The 19,356-nt window shown below is 41.3% G+C and overlaps 1 protein-coding gene across 1 annotated transcript in view; it reads left to right on the top strand.

Annotated features, from left to right (window-relative positions):
- Positions 1–18,920, top strand: part of GLDC (glycine dehydrogenase (decarboxylating)) — a 50,128-nt gene extending 31,208 nt beyond the window's left edge. Inside the window, exons 14-24 of the mRNA XM_010586054.1 lie at positions 1,225–1,367; positions 2,306–2,381; positions 9,575–9,700; positions 10,578–10,727; positions 11,187–11,299; positions 11,893–12,034; positions 13,703–13,814; positions 15,086–15,181; positions 16,332–16,504; positions 17,202–17,282; positions 18,287–18,920. Coding sequence (XP_010584356.1) covers positions 1,225–1,367; positions 2,306–2,381; positions 9,575–9,700; positions 10,578–10,727; positions 11,187–11,299; positions 11,893–12,034; positions 13,703–13,814; positions 15,086–15,181; positions 16,332–16,504; positions 17,202–17,282; positions 18,287–18,430 — 1,356 coding nt within the window. The 3' untranslated portion in view covers positions 18,431–18,920. The remainder of the gene's footprint in view (positions 1–1,224; positions 1,368–2,305; positions 2,382–9,574; positions 9,701–10,577; positions 10,728–11,186; positions 11,300–11,892; positions 12,035–13,702; positions 13,815–15,085; positions 15,182–16,331; positions 16,505–17,201; positions 17,283–18,286) is intronic.
- Positions 18,921–19,356: the final 436 nt, after the last annotated feature.

Raw genomic sequence — 19,356 nt, 5'->3', positions numbered from 1 at the left:
GATAAAGTTATTAAACAGAACTGGCCCCAAAACTGAGCCCTGGAGATCACCACTTGTGACTGGACACCAACTGGATTTCACTCCATTCACCACCACTCTTTGGGCCCAACCATCCAGCAAGTTTTTTACCAGCAAAGAGTACACCCATCCAAGCCATAAGCAGCCAGTTTCTCCAGGAGAATGCTGTGGGAAACAATGTCAAAGGCTTTGCTGAAGTCTAGGTAGACAACATCCACAGCCTTTCCCTCACCCTCTAAGCAGGTCACCTTGTCATAGAAGGAAATTAGGTTCATCAAGCAGGACCTGCCTTTCAGAAACCTGTGCTGACTGGGCCTGATCACCTTGTTGTCCCATATGTGCCATGTGATGGTGCTCAAGATGATCTGCTGCATAACCTTCCCCAGCACCAAGGTTGGACTGACAGGCCTGTAGTTCCCCAGATCCTCCTTCCAGCCCTTATTCTAGATGGGTGTCACATTTGCTAACCTCCAGTCAACTTGGACCTCCCTAGTTAGCCAGGACTGCTGATAAATGATGGAAAGTGGCTTGGTGAGGACTTCCACCAGCTCCCTCAGTACCCTTGAGTGGATCCCATCAGGCCTCATAGACTTGTGTGTGTCTAAGTGGTGTGGGAAGTCGTTAACTATTTCCTCTGGGATTATGGGGGCTTCATTCTGCTCCCCATCCCTGTCTTCCAGCTCAGGGGGCTGGGTACCTGGAGTACAATTGGTCTTACCATTAAAGACTGCGGCAAAGAAGGCGTTAAGTACCTCACCCTTTTCCTCATCCTTTGTCACTATGTTTCCCCCCGCATCCAATAATGGATGGAGATTCTTCTTAGCTCTCCTTTGTTGCTAATGTATTTATAGAAACATTTTTTATTATCTTTTATGGCAGTAGTGAGATTAAGTTCTAGTGGGACTTTGGCCCTTCTAGTTTTCTCCCTGTGTAGCCTCACAGCATTCTTGTAGTCCTCCTGAGTTGCCTGGCCCTTCTTCCAAAGGTCATAAACTCTCCTAATTTTACCTGAGTTCGAGCCAAAGCTCTCTGTTCAGCCAGGCCACATCCTATAATGAGGTTGGGAACTTGTCTTGCTGCACAAGAATTGTTTGATTTTTATTTGAGCACAAGGCAGCTTCTTTCCTTCATAGAGTTCAACAACAAAACAGAGTTTTCTGCAGAATTTTTCCTGCAGCAATTTTTTTTTTTTTTTTTTTTAAACAGCCTATTTCATGGAAGGAATTTGCCAACATCCACCCTTTTGTGCCCCTGGATCAAGCTCAAGGGTATCAGCAGCTTTTCAAGGATTTAGAGAAGGACCTATGTGAGATTACTGGCTATGACAAAATCTCCTTCCAACCAAACAGGTAGGAATTTTTTCCTGAACATTTGCTCCTTAACATGATTCCAAAAACTTATCTCTAAAGAAAATGTGCAAGCCAAAAGTGAAAGAAGTTTCTAAAATTAAATTTGATAAAGAGAAGCCTTGAATGCCAGGTTATGAAAACAAGATTTGTTTTTTCAAGACTGCAGAACCTTACTTTGTCTCATCTCTTCTGAAAGTTTAATGATTTGGTCTTTTCTATTATTTTAATGGGTTTTTTCCCCCCATGTTTTCCTTTCTATGAAGGCTGGTTTCTCCACCATTGCTTGCTTAAAATGGTGATGTTACTGATACCCTCCTATGAGCTAAAATGAAAGATTTGAAATAGGAGTAAGCTGTATAAGCTGGCAACTATATAATTGTTGAAACTGATATTTGATGCACTAGGTAATACTAGGTTTGACGGAAGAATGCCTAGGATCTGCATGCTCACTGAAATAGATAAAGCAGATCTGAATGGGTACTGCTGCAGCCTGTTTATGTCTGTTAGTAGTTTTGATATAAAATGAGCATCAAGGACTTACTTTACACTTAGGATGTCACTGAAGGAGTTCTTATGTTTCACTGCGTACACTTTACTATGCATTTCAGTATCAGTCTACCTCTCTGTAGTCAAGCACACAGTCCCCTGCTAGGTGCAGAAATGAGGATCAACTCAGTTACCAAAAGGATTTAACATCATAATGTAAGCACATAAAACGGCATAACATTTTTCATCCACTGTTTGCAAAAGAGGCAGGAGTAGTTAATTAATGCTTGTCTATTTGTAATTTAACCCATGGGATGTGCTTCTTTTAAGTTGCTGACACTTACCTAAAGTTATTGAGAAGGATTAGGGCTGGACAATTTTGAAGTTTCAGTAGAGAGCTGGCCCTTTCTGGTTTGTGTGCTTGTGTAATGGGGTTTGTATTCCTCTTGCAGCGGAGCCCAAGGAGAGTATGCAGGTTTGGCTGCAATCAAAGCTTATTTAAATGCAAAAGGAGAACGTCATAGAACTGTAAGTGTCAACACTCATGTGGGAAAGAGCTTTAGGTGGGAAGTGGAGAAAGAAGAGTTGATTCAGCGGCTGGGACTCACCTAGAGGGAAACTAGGTTGTGTATGCTCGTCTGTGACAAGCTTTCTGTATTCCCTGCTTCCCTCATGGATCATGGGTACCATCTTAAAAGTCTTTTTTTCAGACAGTGGGAATGAGGAGTTAATTTTCTCCATTGCAGCCCATATGTTGCTGTGCTTTGGATTTGTGGCTAAAGCAGTGTTGGTAAGACAGGGATGTTTGGCTATTGCTGAACAGTGCTTGCACAGTGTCATGGCTTTCTCTCTCTCCCACTCCGCCCTGCCCCACCCCCTGTACTCCCCCAGAGAGAGGGCTGGGGGTGGGCAAGAGGTTGGGAGAGACACAGACAGGACAGCTGACCCAAACTGACCAAAGGGATATTTTATGCCATATAATGGCATGCTCAGCAATAAAAGCTCAGGAAAAGGAGGACAAAGCAGGGAAGGTCATGGTTACAGCATTTTTCTTCCCGAGCAACCATTACATGTACTGGGGCCCAGCTTTCCAGGAAGTGGCTGGACATCTGCCTGGCCATGGGAAGTAATGAATTAATTCCTCTTCTTGCTTCTTTGCTTGTGTACGCGGCTTTTGTTTTCTCTATTAAACTGTCATTCTCTCAGTCCGAGTCTTCTCACCTTACTTCTATTTACTCCTCATCCCATGGGAGATGGGAGTGAGTGAGCAGCTGCATGGGTGTTTGGCCACTGGCTGGGTCAACCCGTCACAGTCCTTTTTAGCATCCAGTGTGGGGCTTGAGGTAATGACAGTTTTGATCTGAGCATGTTAATTTGTTAATTGGCAGGCTCCTGGGTGGGTCACAGAGCTTGCTTGCTTTACTCTGTATTAGAGTCTAGGGCTTTTTAATGGCTGCTTTTGGCTTTTGCTGTTTGCTGTGCTGCTTATCAATGTATTTCACTGTGCTTGGAAACATTTTGATAAAAGCAATGGCTGTATGCCTGGACTAGCATACGGCCCTGGCTGTGATGCCATTTCTGTGCTGCATGAGCTACCTTGTGGAAAGAACAAGGGATTACACCTCCCTCTTCTCCTCTGGGGTTGATGTGTCCAGCTCTGTTGCGTGGGCTCCTGAGTTTTTTGTACATCCTTGTGTAAGATGTTTGATCCTATTATCTAACATTGTTGGCTTGTTGTTGGGTGTGTGGAACCTGGTTTGGTCCTGGCATAAGAGTAAACAACTTGTTGCTGAGCTGACAGAGAAACGTGCCCCGAGGCAGTTGATCCCTGGGTGACAGGGTGTGTAGGAGGGTTTGGGCAGGTGCCTAGGGCTATTATCACCTCCTATAACCTGGGATTTTACACCTGAACAGGCATGCAATCCTGTTGAATTGGCACACTACAGGATGGAAGGGGGCATTACCTACCTCATGAGACCCAGCAGCTTCTAGTACTGTTCTGGGGCTTGACCTGTGCCTGCTGAGCTTCTGTCTAGCACTGTCACAGCAGCAAGGGAAAGTGGGCCTCTACCTCTAAGGACATGATGGCTGAGACAGGGACCCAAACCTCAACTACAGTGCTTGCCCCAGTAGTAAACAGGAAGCACTGGCAGTGGAGGTCAACAGAACTGTACCATCAATTAGTAAAGGAGGAGGAGGAGGAGGAAGGGTCTGATCAGGAAGCCAGTCCTTTGGCAAGGAAACATAAAGAGGAAGCGACGGAAGTCATCCAAAAGGCAGAAACCACCCCATCCCTAACCCTGACCAAGCTCCAAAATGTGCAGAAAAGTTACAGCTGCCAGCCAGGCAAGCATATTGCTGCCTGGTTGCTCAAATGCTGGGATGCTGAAGGGGATAGCCAGGAATTGAGGGCAGAGAAGCCCAGCAGCTGGGATCCCTTGTTAGGAACCAGGGAATCAACAAAGGAATCAGAAGACAGTTGACAATCTGCAGCCTCTGGAGGTGGTTCCTGTTGAGTGTGAAGTGTCCTCTCAAGGGTGTTCTTGTCAATTACTGAGGCAATTAAACCTCTGCCGAGGAAGGTGTTCAGTATGTAAGAGAATTAGCAGTGGCAGAGGCAGTCTACAGTGAACTGGACAACAAACAGGTCTCCACAGATCTGCATGATGTCCAGTACACATGGGCCATGTAAAGGAGGTCTGTGGAAGATGCATCAGTATCATATGCCAACTCACTGGTGATGATGGACCGGCCACATCTTGAGATACCAACTGTGGAGAGACTGTCTTGCCGGTTCCAGGGTGTTTCAAAGGTAATGCCTCCACTTCTCATCCCCACAGAAAGTGTCTTGGCTGTCAAGGGTACCCTATGGAGTCAGCCTCCCCCTGCCAGAGGGAAAGGGAGTCCCAGGTGCACACCATATGGCATCCTCTGGTTCTTCCTGCGTGGCTGGGGTAGGACACAAGGAACAGGGATAGTGCACTCATCTTCAAGCAAGAAGCACGTATACCTGAACTGCAGGGGAAGACAGCCGCTAAGAGGGACCAACCAAGAAGGTTGCTGCACTAATTGCTGCCAAGACAGTGGAAAGCAACCAGCAGTCCCCCAGACACAGAATAAGGGCTGAAAATGCCTCTCCTCCTGAGTTTGGTGAAGGGACTTGTGGTGTGACGCCACAGGAGTCAGAGTGAATACTACAACCAGGAGTAAAGCGTCCTTGCCTCTGGCTAGGTGGAGAAGGGGATAACAAAGTTTAATGGACTGTATGGATTCAGTGGCCTCGCACATTGGATCCACAGGGGTATAAGGCTTTGGTGGATACTGGTACACAGTGTACCATAATGTTATCAGGGTAGAAGGGGGCGGGACCTATCTGGATTTGTGGAGTGACAGGCGGATGTCAATAGTCGTCTGTGTTGGAGGCTGAGGTGAGCCTAACATGGCACAAATGGCAGAAGCATCCTGTTGTTATGGCCTGGAGACTCCATGTATCCTTGGAATAGACTATCTCAGGAGAGGGTATTCAAGGACCGAAGAAGGTACTGATGGGCCTTTGGTGTAGCCACAGCAGACACAAAAGAAGACTAAATAACTGTCTACCTTGCCTGGCCCCTCCATTGTAGGGTTGCTGCATGACAAAGAACAGCAGGTGCTGGTTGCTACTGTGACAGTGCACCAGTGGTAGTATCGCACCAGCCAAGACTCCCTGGTTACTATTTGTAAGTTGATTCATCTGTTGGAGAGCCAAGGAGTGGTAAGCAAGACTTAATAACCCTTAAATAGTCCCATAAGGCCCGTGCAAAAATCTGACAGGGGGTGGAGGTTCACAGTGGACTATCATGGCCTGAACAAAGTGATGCCACCATTGAGTGCTGCCGTGTGGGACAAGCTAGAACTCAATATGAACAGGAGTCAAAGGTGGCCAAGCAGTATGACACAATTGATATTGCCAAAGCATTTTTCTTTATCCCTTTAGCAGCAGAGCACCAGCCACAGTTTGCTTTCATGTGGTGGGGTGTCCAATACACCTGGAAATGACTGCCCCAGGGCTGGAGCACAGACCTACCTACCGATCAGTCTTTGACTGATATGGACTGCACTGGAACAGGGTAAAGCCCCTGAACACCTGCAATACATGGATGACATCATTGTATGGGGCAACACAGCAGAGGAAGCATTTGAGAAGGGGAAGAGAATAATCCAGGTCATTTGGAAAGCTGGTTTTGCTGTGAAACCAAAGAAAGGTAAACGGACCTGCACAAGGCATCCAGTTCTTGGGACTAAAAAAGCAAGATGAATGTCACACCCCTGGGGCTGCAATCAATAAGATAATATCTATGTCCCCACCAGCTAGCAAGAAGAGAACACAGACTTGTCTAGGCATTGTGGATTACTGGAGAATGCATGTGTATGGCAGATTACAGTCAGCTTGTGAGCCCTCTCTATTGAGTGATGCTAAAGAAGAACTTTTTTGAGTGGGGCCCTGAGCAGCAACAGGCCTTTGAACAGATCAAAGAGGAGATAGTTCATGCGGTAGCCCTTGGGCCCATCTGGATGGGACCAGCTGTGAGAAACATACTCTACACTGCAGCTGGGGAGCACACCCTCAACTGGAGCCTCAGACAGAAAACATCTGGAGCAATGCAAGGTCAGCCTTTAGGGTTTTGGAGCTGGATGTATTGAAGATCCAAGGCCCACTACACTCTGACTGAAAAAGAGGTACTAGTAGTGTACGAGGGGGGCTGAGCTGCCTCAGAATTTGATACAGAAGCACAGCTTCTCTTAGCACCATGATTGCCTGTGCTGTACTGGATGTTCAAAGGACACTGCATAAAGTGGGTAGTGTTGGTCATGCAACAGGCTTGGATGGGGAACCCCAGCTGCCTAGGAATCCTGAAGAAGATCATGGACTCATCAGAAGGCAAAAATTTCAGAGCATCACTCAAAGAGGCGACTCATGCAAAAGAAGTACCACCATATAATGAGTTATCAGAAGATGAAAAGCACTATGGTCTGCTTACCAGATCCTGTTGCATCGCAGGAAACCATCGGAAGTGGAAGGCTGCTGTGCAGAGTCCTACACAACAAGTAGTCAAAGCCATCAAAGGAGAAGGCAAGTTGAACCAGTCTGAAGAAGCTGGCCCTAGAGACAGCTGAACAACAAAAGCAGCCAGCACTTTATGTTAATACTGACTCATGAATGGTGGCAAATGCCCTGTGAAGGTGACTGCATCACTTGAAACAGACCAACTGGCAGCGCAGAGGTAAACCCTTCTGGACTGCTGCATTCTGGCAAGGCATTGCTGCCCAGGTAGAAAGCATTACTGTAAAGGGATATGTCATACAGATGCTCACAAGCCCAAGGGCATCACCACTGAAGAAAACCAGAACAATGAGCAGGTAGTCCAGGCTGCCAGAATTGAAGTGACTCAGGTAGACCTGGACTGGGAACTTAAGGATGAGTTATTCATAGCTCAGTGGGCCCATGAAACATCAGGAGATTTAGGGAGAGACCTAAAACCTACAGATGGGCTCGTGATCAATGGGCAGACCTAACAATTTAAGCCATCACACAGGCTAATCATGAATGTGAGACAGTGATACAGATCTTCAGTGAGATGGATCTAGGCCCAGATGTCCATGCCTCAGAAGAAAATGGGCAATGACAGTTTTTTGCTTTTTCAAGGTGGTATCACACTCCCTCTCCAGCTTTTTCAGTTACAAGGGGAACAGGAACTGATTATCTAAAATTTATATTGCTTATAATGTCAGTTGGTTCAAGTATAGCCACTCCTGACAGAAGAAGCAGACAAGCCTTTGGTATGCCTTGGTAGCTACTCATAAAAGTCTCAAGGTTCATCTAGTTCTTGTCCATTCAAACTGTTTCAAATAAATTTCTGTAGGATATATGGAGGTAACCTTGCTTCACAAGGGCGACAAAAACTGTAGCTGAATAATGCTCATCAGTTTTGATTCACTGAGGATCATCTTCAGTTGGTAATGCAAGTCTAAAGGCTTGATTTCTATTCTCTTCTATACTAACTACCTGAAACTTTGAACTCAAAGAGTCACTTCTCAGCTATACCATTGTAACCTGACAAAAGAGAGTTTTTGTAAACCTGAGAGTTGATACAACTGTAGTTAACCCCAAAGAGGAATCAGTTCTTACTAGTACATTATGTTTAATAGCATTTTGAATTCTAATTTTCTTTTAAAGAGAATTCTTTATTTTTACTTAATGGCAGGCAGTTATAGCTGAAAAATCTGAAAGTAATATTGTTCCTTTAGGTGCTTTCTGAACAAGCTGTGATGCCTGGAAGAAGGGCTGTGTTAATCGTAGGTTTTAGGTATAAGTTTGATTGGAAGTGAAATAGGTTGAAATACATAAATGTGAAAAGTTGGTGGTAGCAAGTTTCGTTTTGGAGAGATGATTGCATGTTTGTGATATAAGAAGAGCCAGATTAACCCAGACCAGAAGTCTGTCAATCCCAGCATCCAGATTTGGTGGTGTCTCATAGAAAAAAAAGTATCTACTTTAACTGACAGCTCACATCTGTCCGCTTTTTTGCCTGATCAATAACTTCTGTACCCAGCAGCTGCAGATGCAACTCAGCAAGACTGGGTGGCAATCTAGACTCACTTTACATTTCTGTTATGCAGCCGAAATGACTACAGATGTGCCACAGTGCTTCCCAGCACTGGGGCTGGAATCCCTGTGTTTCCTTTCAGCACAGCTGCACAGTAAAACATTGACAGTTCACTGCAGGAAAAGGAAATATCCAGGTGCTGAGACAGTTGGGTTGGTTCCTTGAAATAGCTTTTAAAGCATTAACATTTGTCTCAGCATCTCTGTGGAATATGAGGTAGAGACCAGCAAGCAGTTTCTCATGAAAACAAAGCAGCTTACTGCTAGTTATTTAATGCAGCTAAGTTTAAGTAACTTACTTAATACACCTAGTTAACTTAATCTTTCCAAGAGAATTATAATAGCCAAATGTTTCAATATCCTCACTGAATAGAAGCAAAGGATTTTTTTAGACAAGGTATATTTATTGTCTTTAGAAGGGGTGGAGTTGCTAGCAAATGTCTGGAAATATCCTGAGCTCCATTTTCCTAACTATTAGTAACAAGAACCTCATTTATTTAAGTAAAAGTACTTCTTTTTTTTCTTTTTAAATTAACTGTATCAAGCATGTAAGTAGCTGTCTGAAACTTCTTAGCTATAGCCAAAATATTTCAGTCTAAATTTTTGTTCTGAATGGAATACAGAAGAAAATGCTTTGGCAGTCAGCTGAAGATGTAGTGGGAAGTTGGAATTAGATAGTTTTTCCTTTCAAGTCATTGTTCATATGGAGACTGATTACTGTAAAAAAAAAATTAGCCTTTAAAAAAAGAGGGGTGAGAGGAGAGGATTTTCAATGTGAGTCTCTTGAGATAATATTCTGGAACTTCAGCCCTAAATATGATTTACGCAGCAAATGAAACTTTATTTTCCTAATGAGTATTTAGATGCTGATACTTGAATGGCTTTTTTTCAAAGAAAATTGAGTTGCATCCTTCAACTTCATCCTTCCACTTCAAAGTGGAAATTTGCCAGTAAACATTCCCTTGGGATCCTCTTTGAAAACTCTGATAATGATTTGTAGCTGAGCATAGACCATAATGCTTTAAGACTTTTTAACCAGTTATACTTTAGCCCCTGCTTCTTTTTTCCTCCTAAGGTTTGCCTTATTCCTAAATCTGCTCACGGTACAAATCCAGCAAGTGCACAAATGGCGGGGATGAAGATTCAGCCAATTGAAGTGGATAAAAATGGAAGCATTGATATCTCCCATTTAAAAGCAATGGCAAGTATTTAATTATCTTTACTTCTCAAGGCAGGAATACTCCTTCTCCTCTACAGGTAATAGCATTGGTAGCTGAATCAGACTTTTCTTTGAGAGAAAATAGGGCAATAATAGTGAATACATGCTTGAAAAGGATAAGTAATTCTTGCTTTTTTTGCTCACTCAGGCACTACCATGTGACACTTGTGAGATTTCCTTTAATTTGAGGCTCTTTGGTGCAGGAGTGGCTCAGAGTGGTTTTCTACACAGTAGGATCTTTTATAGCAGACCTTTTCGGTCTACATCTAGTATTTGAAATGAATGAAGCGTGTTCATCAGTGTGAAGCATTTGAAACGGCACTTTAGCCTTTGCTTAGCGAAGTTCAAGCCCACCTCTGCTGGAGAAGGTGTTGCTAGGCAACTTTTTTCACTTTTTTGAGTAGACTGGCTGCAGGTGAATCTTGGGAATCCAAGGAATTAGCAGGACACATTTCCAAAAACACATATTTCAGCAGGCTTTTATGGTAGTCATAGAACTGTATTGCTGAAAGCAGGGGGATGGTCATTAGATCACATTACCTTGAAGGCTAGATGTGTCACTTGACTTGTCTTAAGGTCCCAGAAGTGACTATTAGACACGTATCTTTTAATACCATGCCTTCTTCTCTGATTTAAAGTTCTGATTTATTGAGAAAATACTATTTTTCTGTAAGTATTGCTGAAGGAAAGAGCGCAGTGTCTTTTGCTGACTGTAAATGACTTAGACTACCTGCTGATAGACTTGCTTCTTACCTGTAAAACACTCGATGACCTTAATTACAGATTTTTGTAGAAATCTGCTCTTAAGAAGCTTTAGGAGCCTCAATGACCTTTTTTCTTTCTCCCTCCCTGCCACCAGGTGGACAAGCACAAAGAGAATTTGGCAGCCATCATGATCACATACCCTTCCACCAATGGTGTGTTTGAAGAGGAGATTGGAGATGTGTGTGAACTGATTCACAAACATGGAGGCCAGGTTTACTTAGATGGAGCAAATATGAATGCCCAGGTACAAAATCTCGGGGGCAGATTTATTACAACTGGGAGTGTATGTTTGCTTGGAATAAAAATAGCACAGTAGTACTCAGTTCAGACCATAACACAGCTTCCTCACAAGATGGCACAGTGTTTGGGGGGAGAGGTGAGGTTTCCAAGAACAGTAATAAAAATTAGATGGTGGAAATAATTATCTTTTAGCTGGTTTTGCCTGAAATGTGTTATAAGATGTATGAGTTGTACACTGAAATTGGCTTAGTCTGCCTGATCTTTGTCAAAGACATTCTTTACAGACTTGAGTAAGAATTCCTAAAGAAAAAAATTGTTTGCATCAATTCTTTCTTATGATGCATCACATTAAAGAAAAATGGAAAACATATAACATCTTTTTCAACCTATTTTTCTTAAATGAAGTAATAGGTCTTAAAATGGCACATGAAGAATGTTTTGAAACAGAGTATTCCCTTCACAGGTGGGCCTGTGTCGTCCTGGAGATTACGGCTCTGATGTCTCTCACTTAAACCTTCACAAAACCTTTTGCATTCCCCATGGAGGAGGAGGACCTGGAATGGGACCAATTGGAGTGTGGGTATCTCTTTAGTAGCCTTTTCTTTAAAAAAAAAAAATCTCTTAGTGAATCATGGTTGGCTTAAGTACAGAGCCATGAATGGGAAGGTGTACTGTTGTTTGTAAACTTTTGTCCTTCTTTGTCATGTGCTGATCTCATGAATGGTGAGGTCCACATGTATTCCCAAACCCTGGCTTTCATGTTGGCCCTTTAGTGTGTATGGTAGACCTTGCTCAGCACTCTGTTTTCTGAGTAAATGCAGACATGACCCATGGACTTTGAGGGCTGATACTGTATGTAGTCCAGAATGCAGAAGTGGTACATGAATTACGTGAATCTATTCTATATGCAATCATATTTCTTTAGAAGAAAATAATCTTATTCTTTTAAAAAAAATCATTTTGATTTGGATAGCTGCATGAGTATCTTATGATAGAATGAAGACTGAGTGTCATCCTCCATTATCACCAGTTACGTTAATAAACTTTCTCCAGACTTCCTGGAGGACTGTGTTTAGAAGGACGGTGAAGAGAAGCTACAGTTGAAACTGTCCAGAAATGGTAACACAGGAACACACATTTAAGTTCTAAAATCAATGTTTTTGTTTTAGGAAGAAACATTTGGCACCCTACTTGCCTACCCACCCTGTCATCAAAATACAGCTGGATAAGGATGCATGTCCTTTGGGTACTGTCAGTGCTGCACCTTGGGGTTCCAGTGCTATATTGCCAATTTCCTGGGTGTATATCAAGGTGTGTAGACTTTTATAAGGACTATCAGCTGAGGGTCTGTTTCTGTTTCAACAAGTCTGAGGACCACTGGAACCAGATGAACAGGTTTAAGAGCAACTCGTCACAAGATGTTGGCACAGACTGAAATTACTATGGGACAGTCATAGGTTATTTACATCCTTTGAATCTCCTTGTTTTCCGGCAGGACAATGGAACAGCCTATTGCCATCTGTTGCAATAGGGAAGGATGGCAGGACAACTGCTGTATCTATTCAGCCTGCTTAATTCTTCTGTCTCTTGTCTGTAATAATTCTTGAGACAAGTGGACATAAGGCAGAAAGCTGCAACCAAGCTTGCTCTTCCACTGTCTCTGACATTTAAATTTTCATGTTTAAAAGCTGCTTGGTAATTACTGTTCTTCCAAGAATATTTTTGGTTGTATGCTGCAGTATTGTTATACTTGACCTGTATGTAACATTTAACTTTTCAAAATCTGTTCAATAAGAACTTGAATTCCAGGGGATTTTACTGAATTTGAAAACTGAACTTAGTTTTGGCTTTGCGTATGCGACAACTGGATCATGATCTATGTAATTTTTTAATGCATTGCAATTTAGTGATAAGCCTGCAAATATTTGGTTACATATATGGAAGTATTCAGCTAACAGAGATGAGTGTAGATTCAAATTCTGTTTGAGAAGAGGGCGTGCTGGGACTCTGAGCAACTTTTAAAGCCTTCAGTGAAAGAAAGACTTGGAATGGCAAATGTAAGGGCAGCATCTATTCAGAGTAGCCTGTAGCCCGTTTGATACTCTAACCATGGAACCTTCCGCTCCCAGGGAAACCAGCTCTTCAAGAATTTGAAATGAGCAAATATGAGCTGGTACAACTTCCATGGTGGCTTTTCGGCTGTGGGTAAAAATCACTTGTGACTGTAAGCTGGTTCCTATTACAGAATATTTAAACTGTAGTAAATTTTTAAGGGAAGCTGTTTCTTTGCAATGTAAAGTGCCATCTGTTTACACTGTCCCATCTAAAGGGGCTACTTGGAAGGCTGTTTTGGCTGTCTCCTTTGCCAACTTGACTTCTAAGTGGAGTGTTAAGAAATTCAACCACAGCTCAATTCCAGCAGTGTTCTTTTGCTGTGCTTTAACACAGAAATAAGTGCATCTGTGTTCAGTTGGCTCTGGTCTCTGCTAATGGGCAGTATCATCTGTGACATGATACGGGCAAGCAGAGTTTGAGTTGCTGGGATAATCTGTACAGACAGCATACATAGATTCTTGCGCAGCTCTCTGGATGCTTTCCCTGGGGGTAAGGATGGTGACAGGCAGCATGTGCAGTTCTTACAAATGTGCTGATGACATTCTTGAGTTCTGCTCACTTTTTTCTATTCACTTCAGAGCTTCTCAGTTTGAGGAAAGGTTTGGGTTGCTCACTTGTTGACTTCAAGCAAAAAATCTTACACAGTAAGCAGTCTCATAAGTTATGTATACCAAACTTGCTCTCAAGTAATCCCAGTGCTTTTCTGTGAGTGTAGGGTGGAAAGGTGTAATAGCAGTGTGACTGCCTTAAAACTACACAGATGCATTAAGGTGCTGTTGTCTATCATGCTTGCCAGGACATGAACGCACTTAGCTTGCTTGGGAATGTTTTTAGATCTGTTTCTTCATGTTATTCCTCTTTCAGACAATGGGAGCAAAGGGTCTGAAACATGCTTCTGAGATTGCTATACTAAATGCAAACTATATGGCAAAGAGGCTAGAGAAGCACTACAAAATCCTTTTCAGAGGAGCAAGAGGCAAGTATTGGACAATGTTCTCTTCTACAAAGCTGACTTTTTTTTTCCTAGTGTAGAAGTTGGCTTGCGATATGATTCTTTTTTAATGCTATATGACAGCTGCATCTCAAACTTCTCTTCACATTGTTCACAAGGAGAGAAATAACCTCCCACACTGCTTCTGTGGAGGTATTGCAATGAAACTGAGATACTTAGAAGAAAAATGCCTGTTTGTAATTAGATGAAATTATGACAAAACATGGAGTCAACCTTGGCATTCAGATTGTTCTCCTTGAAGTCTAGTAGCAGAGTAATGAACAGTAGAAAAAGGAGTAGCAACAAAGTTGAGACCTCCAAATTTCCAATAACCAAAAGCACAACAATTTAAGAACTGGAAGCAATTTTTGGACCTGTACTTTCCCTTACACATGTTCTCTGGAAAAAAAAAACCCAAAACCCAACAATTTCTCTTGTTTCCGCTCCTTATTCTCCCTTGTGAGATGGGGGAGAATCCCCTTGGCAATGCAAAATATTTTAGCTACATTCTAGTTCCCTTCTGCAGCTCTCTAGTCTTGCAGCAGGACAGAAGTAATGAATGAGGTGAAAGAATTATCTGTTACAGTAGAGTAACTATCAGAAAATGCTATTTTGCTTAAGTTGAATAGCACCAAAGAACATTTGAGTACAATAGGTATGCTCTTCAAAAGATATGTCTTAAATTTAATGGAGTACACCCTGGCTAAACCTGCAGGTTGCATTTTAAGAGAATATATTATTTCCTCACAGAAGTGAATGGAAGTTGCAAATTTTGAAGGATTCAGCAATGAAATGGAACAAGGTTCTCCAGGATCATGGATATAAATTTAGATAACTTATGTCTTTAGCCTTTCTATAACAGCAGATTGGAGCTTTTCTGTGGCATAACATGAAACATTATCTTGTACATGGCTAATTCAAGCCTAAGACCCAAATGGTGTTGGGCTACTGACAAATTCAGTTATTTTTCAGAGTACTTGTAAATTATAGGATCTACTTTGGCCACCCTTTCCTAGTTCTCATGTTGGAAGTGAGGACTCTTCTTAATGTGACATGGGACTCAGAGGGCCAGTCTTCAAATACCGAGTTGTGTATCTCTTACCTGATAATTTCTCAGGTTTGAGTTTTTGTGCAAGTGGATATGTTTTAATTTGTCTTTTTGCCATGTTCTCCACAAAACCAGTCAGAATAGACTGCTTGGTAGATTGTGTTATTCTCCTAGTAAGTAAACATAAGGTACACTTTTTTGTTTACAGGTTATGTAGCCCATGAATTCATTTTGGATACGAGACCTTTCAAAAAAACAGCAAACATTGAAGCTGTAGATCTTGCTAAGAGACTTCAGGATTATGGTAAGTCAAATGTCTTTTTTTAAAAATAGCAGTGTAAATATGAATTTCCTCGATTTCTTCTAAAGGGAGCCAGAAACATTCTAGTCCTGTGCTTATGGATGGTGAACCTGTCACGATCATTTCAAGTCTTACCATGTTCATTAAGGGCTTAGAGAGATATTTGCATCTGTTGAGTTGCAGATGCAAATCTGCTGCTACCTCCCCAGTTTTGTAAACTGCCCCTTCAAATTTGCAATTACATGACTCAACCATTGGAGCAAGTGGGCTGGAGCCGAGAGCTTAATAAGATTCCAACAACAGGGGAAAAAAAAAAAGAAAAAAGAGTTTTGAAGTAGGATAATAGGATTTAAATGCTTCCCTCCTGATACAGTTTAGGCAGTTTTGTACACATGCTGTGAAGAACCTGATCGTGGCTACTCTGGCTGCCAGACAAGATGACCCACTGAACTGCTTGATCCTACCCAACTGTCCTTTTAACCAGTAATATCTGGTCAGTGAAATAATCCAGAGCCCAGTTGTGATACCAAAAAAACCATCCTTCCTGCTTGTTTTAAGTAAGTGGGCTGCTATGGCCTTAAATAGCATGCATCACTTTAGGTAGACTTTTTAGTAGGTACAGAGGTGAGTTACATGGATAAATTTAGTAAAGTTCCACCCTCTGTAGCCAAAATACAATTGTCACAAGGCTGTAATTAGCAGTAGTACTGGAAGGGAATCATGAGAGACCACCTTTTCTTTCTATCTTGTTTACGAGTGCAGAAATCTATACATCTTACTTTGCCATGCAGCCTGTCTTAAGAAGGTAAAGTGACAAAACACTTCTACTGAAGTGAGCAGCAGGAACAGAAATAACCCGGGAAAGAAGCAATATACTTTGGGCTCAAAAGTAACAAAGCAAAAAGAGCAGGTTTTAAGAGTGTTACATTAAATCAGTGTGTAACTGTATTGTAAATAAGACAATGGCATTACCCTTCAGTGTTAAACACTAAGGTACTTTCGTCTCTTACCTCTACAGTACGCTGCCAACACTACCAATGAGTTCAGTCCTGTAAAGATTATAGAAAGGGCTGCATTTGTGAATCAATTGCTAGCTAATGTATATATGAACTCATAACCTATTGTCAGTGACTGATGATTTCTTCTTTATCAGGTTTTCATGCTCCAACCATGTCCTGGCCAGTGGCAGGGACACTTATGATTGAACCAACAGAGTCTGAAGACAAGGCAGAGCTGGACAGATTCTGTGATGCAATGATCAGTATTCGGCAGGAAATTGCTGAAATAGAGGAGGGCAGGATGGACCCCCAAATTAACCCACTAAAGGTAAGATGGCATGTAGAGCAAGTTACCAGCATCAGCTTAACCCTTGAGACTTACTTGAGACTACGTGAGCCTGCTTTCTGGTCTTTCAGTAATTAAAAATAATTATGTGCAACAGTGAAGACATGAATTTCTTGAAATTTTACTTTTTTAGAAACCTTAAACTTTTTCAAAATTTGAATTTTGACTGTTTCAAGTCAGAAGTCTGGCCTTTGCTGAGAGAGCAGAGAAAGTTATTTATGCAAGCATATGATCTATAATTTTTGAGGCCATCTCAAAGTAATGGAGATGCTTATTTATCTGGTTTAAGAAGGGAAATGGAATGACCTTAAAACTAACAGTAAAATAAAGATTGAATGAATTATTTTAGCAACTGCAGCACAAAATTGCTATAGGCTCAAGATCTGTTCAATTCTTGTAATGCTGTATTAACTTTTTAAATACTGGGGGGATTTAGTGAAAAACTGGAACCACGTTCAAACCTTGGGTAGTATCTTCAGGCAAACTGAAAGAAACCCAGATACTAAGTCGCTTTCTGTTTTAAATCTGCCTTTTTTTTCCCAGATGAATGGTATTCTCAAGAGACTCTCTAGACAGCAGTTATTTGTATGTAGTAATATGAAATTGAAAGAGGGTTCACACTGGTATGTTCAACTGAATTTAGTGATTTCATGTCCTAAATATGTCTTTTTGCTTGTAGATGTCACCACATACTCTGAACTGTGTCACTTCTTCCAAGTGGGATCGTCCTTATTCCAGAGAAGTGGCAGCATTCCCACTGGTGAGTAAATAATTGGATCCTAGTGGTGTGGTAATACATAAATGCGCTTTCTGCTCTGTGGTTTTCTGGTCAGTTGGAGATGAAAAATGTGTAAGAATAAAAACTTCAGAGCCATTTTTACTGTTGCTCAATTTTTATGTGTGTAAGCTCTACAGTAGTTCCATTAGTTTTGTTTTTCAAGACAAGGAGAAAAGATCTTAAAAAAAATATATCTCTACACATGAAGTGCAAACTTGGTCTTCTAAATCTCAGCACTTCAATATTGGATATTCCTATTGGAAACAGCCCGTTCAGTTCTGACATACTGCACCAGCGGCTCCCAAAACAGAGTCCCATATCCTGATGTTCAAAGCTGTGCTCCAAAGAACTTAGATGAGGGTTTGACAAGATGCATGGCCAGCATGGGGCAAGCCACGCCAATGTGAGTCTGCTACAATTAAAAGTCAAATTGGAGCTGGATACATCAGACTTCTTCAGAGCACTCCATAAAATTGCTTCCACAATCTTAACAGCTAAATATATGTGTAACTAACTTTTCTCACCTAAAACTGAATTGCATCTATTTTATTGCTTCGTGCTGTTTCAAAGAGGAAGAATTTAACTGCACCTGTGAAGTTTGCCACCTTGTTTTATATGTTATATTACAACTATCTTGAACAGCACAGGTCTTGGTAGTCTCCTCCACTTTTCCTTGGTTCCTATCTGTGAACCAGTTATTCAAAGGGTCATAGTTTTCTTTTATCCCACAACAACTGCTTCTCTGCAAGCATTTGTTAGAGGATATGGTTATACATTTTTGAAAATCTAAATATTTTTTTGACTGCCAACTCTATTATACATGCTTGTTAACATTCAGGGACTGCAAATAGATTTGAAGTATGACTTCACTTTAAAAAATCCACTTTTCCAGCATTTGTCATTCTTAAAACTTCTAATGTCTATTACAATTACATAGATTTGCTTGGTAGAAAAATTAAAATCGTTGTTTTTTCTTCTGTACTTAGCCATTTGTGAAGCCTGAAAGCAAGTTTTGGCCCACAATTGCTCGCATTGATGACATATATGGAGATCAACATCTGGTTTGTACCTGCCCACCAATGGAAGCCTATGAATCTCCCTTTTCTGAACAGAAGAGAGCATCTTCATAAGACTGCTTCCAGCTGCCTGGATTATTGAGTCCATCAGGATGGCCTTTTCCTCCCAGACCTGATAGAGGATTTATATACTGTGTATATTTTGGATAATCACCATGTTCGTTAATTGAATCACTGCTCAGTTAAAATGTAAATACAATCACTATGTTAGATGTGAACAAAATGTGATTGTTCCAGAGCAGTTGCTGTTGAAGTTGCCTTGATTCAGTATTTTGTCTGTTTTGTACTAAAGTTTTAACAATTAACACCCAATTTGCAAAGTGCCATGGAAGATATGGTTAAAAAAAGTAGAAAAGATACAGATGCATAAGGCAATAGTAATGAATATTAACTGCAGGAGTAATTGTTTATATTTTGTAAAAAAAGATGAAGTAGATTGTTTAATTTACTTTTCATATTACCACTAGCATTGCTACTGTTAATATTTCATGCTGGTTTTTTTACCTACCAATGTTAGTATTCTAATGAAATTGGTCAGAATTTTGTGTTGTCATGTTCTGGATTTCAGCTTTTTGGCTGGATTTATTCAACAGTGCGGTATGAAATTATGAAGCTAAAGTTCTGATTTGTCAGAATTGCCACAGCAGTTAACAGCTTCCACATAAAGCAAAATACTGGCAGAGATTAATATTGAAATAAATGTCTGATTTTTTTTAATGAGCTAGAATGATCAGTTTTACGGAGCAGTGACAAACTTAACTTTTTTCTATATCACATCAATTTCCCCTTGTAGTTCCATCTAATCCTCTCCTCTTATTCCAGAGAAGGCATGAAACACCTTTTCTAACAGACTGTGAACTGCTTAGGTATAAATTAGATCTTGTCTAACAAAGTATTCTCCTTCCACAGTTTCTCAAATCTCTTGTTTTCGATACTGGCTTTGGTTTATACAATGCACTCAACTTGGCCTGCTTTGTCTT

Source organism: Haliaeetus leucocephalus, unplaced genomic scaffold (assembly GCF_000737465.1).
Source record: "Haliaeetus leucocephalus isolate CR32 unplaced genomic scaffold, Haliaeetus_leucocephalus-4.0 Scaffold139, whole genome shotgun sequence".
In the NCBI taxonomy this organism is placed as follows: domain Eukaryota; kingdom Metazoa; phylum Chordata; class Aves; order Accipitriformes; family Accipitridae; genus Haliaeetus; species Haliaeetus leucocephalus.
This window is presented reverse-complemented; position numbering and strand designations above follow the sequence as displayed.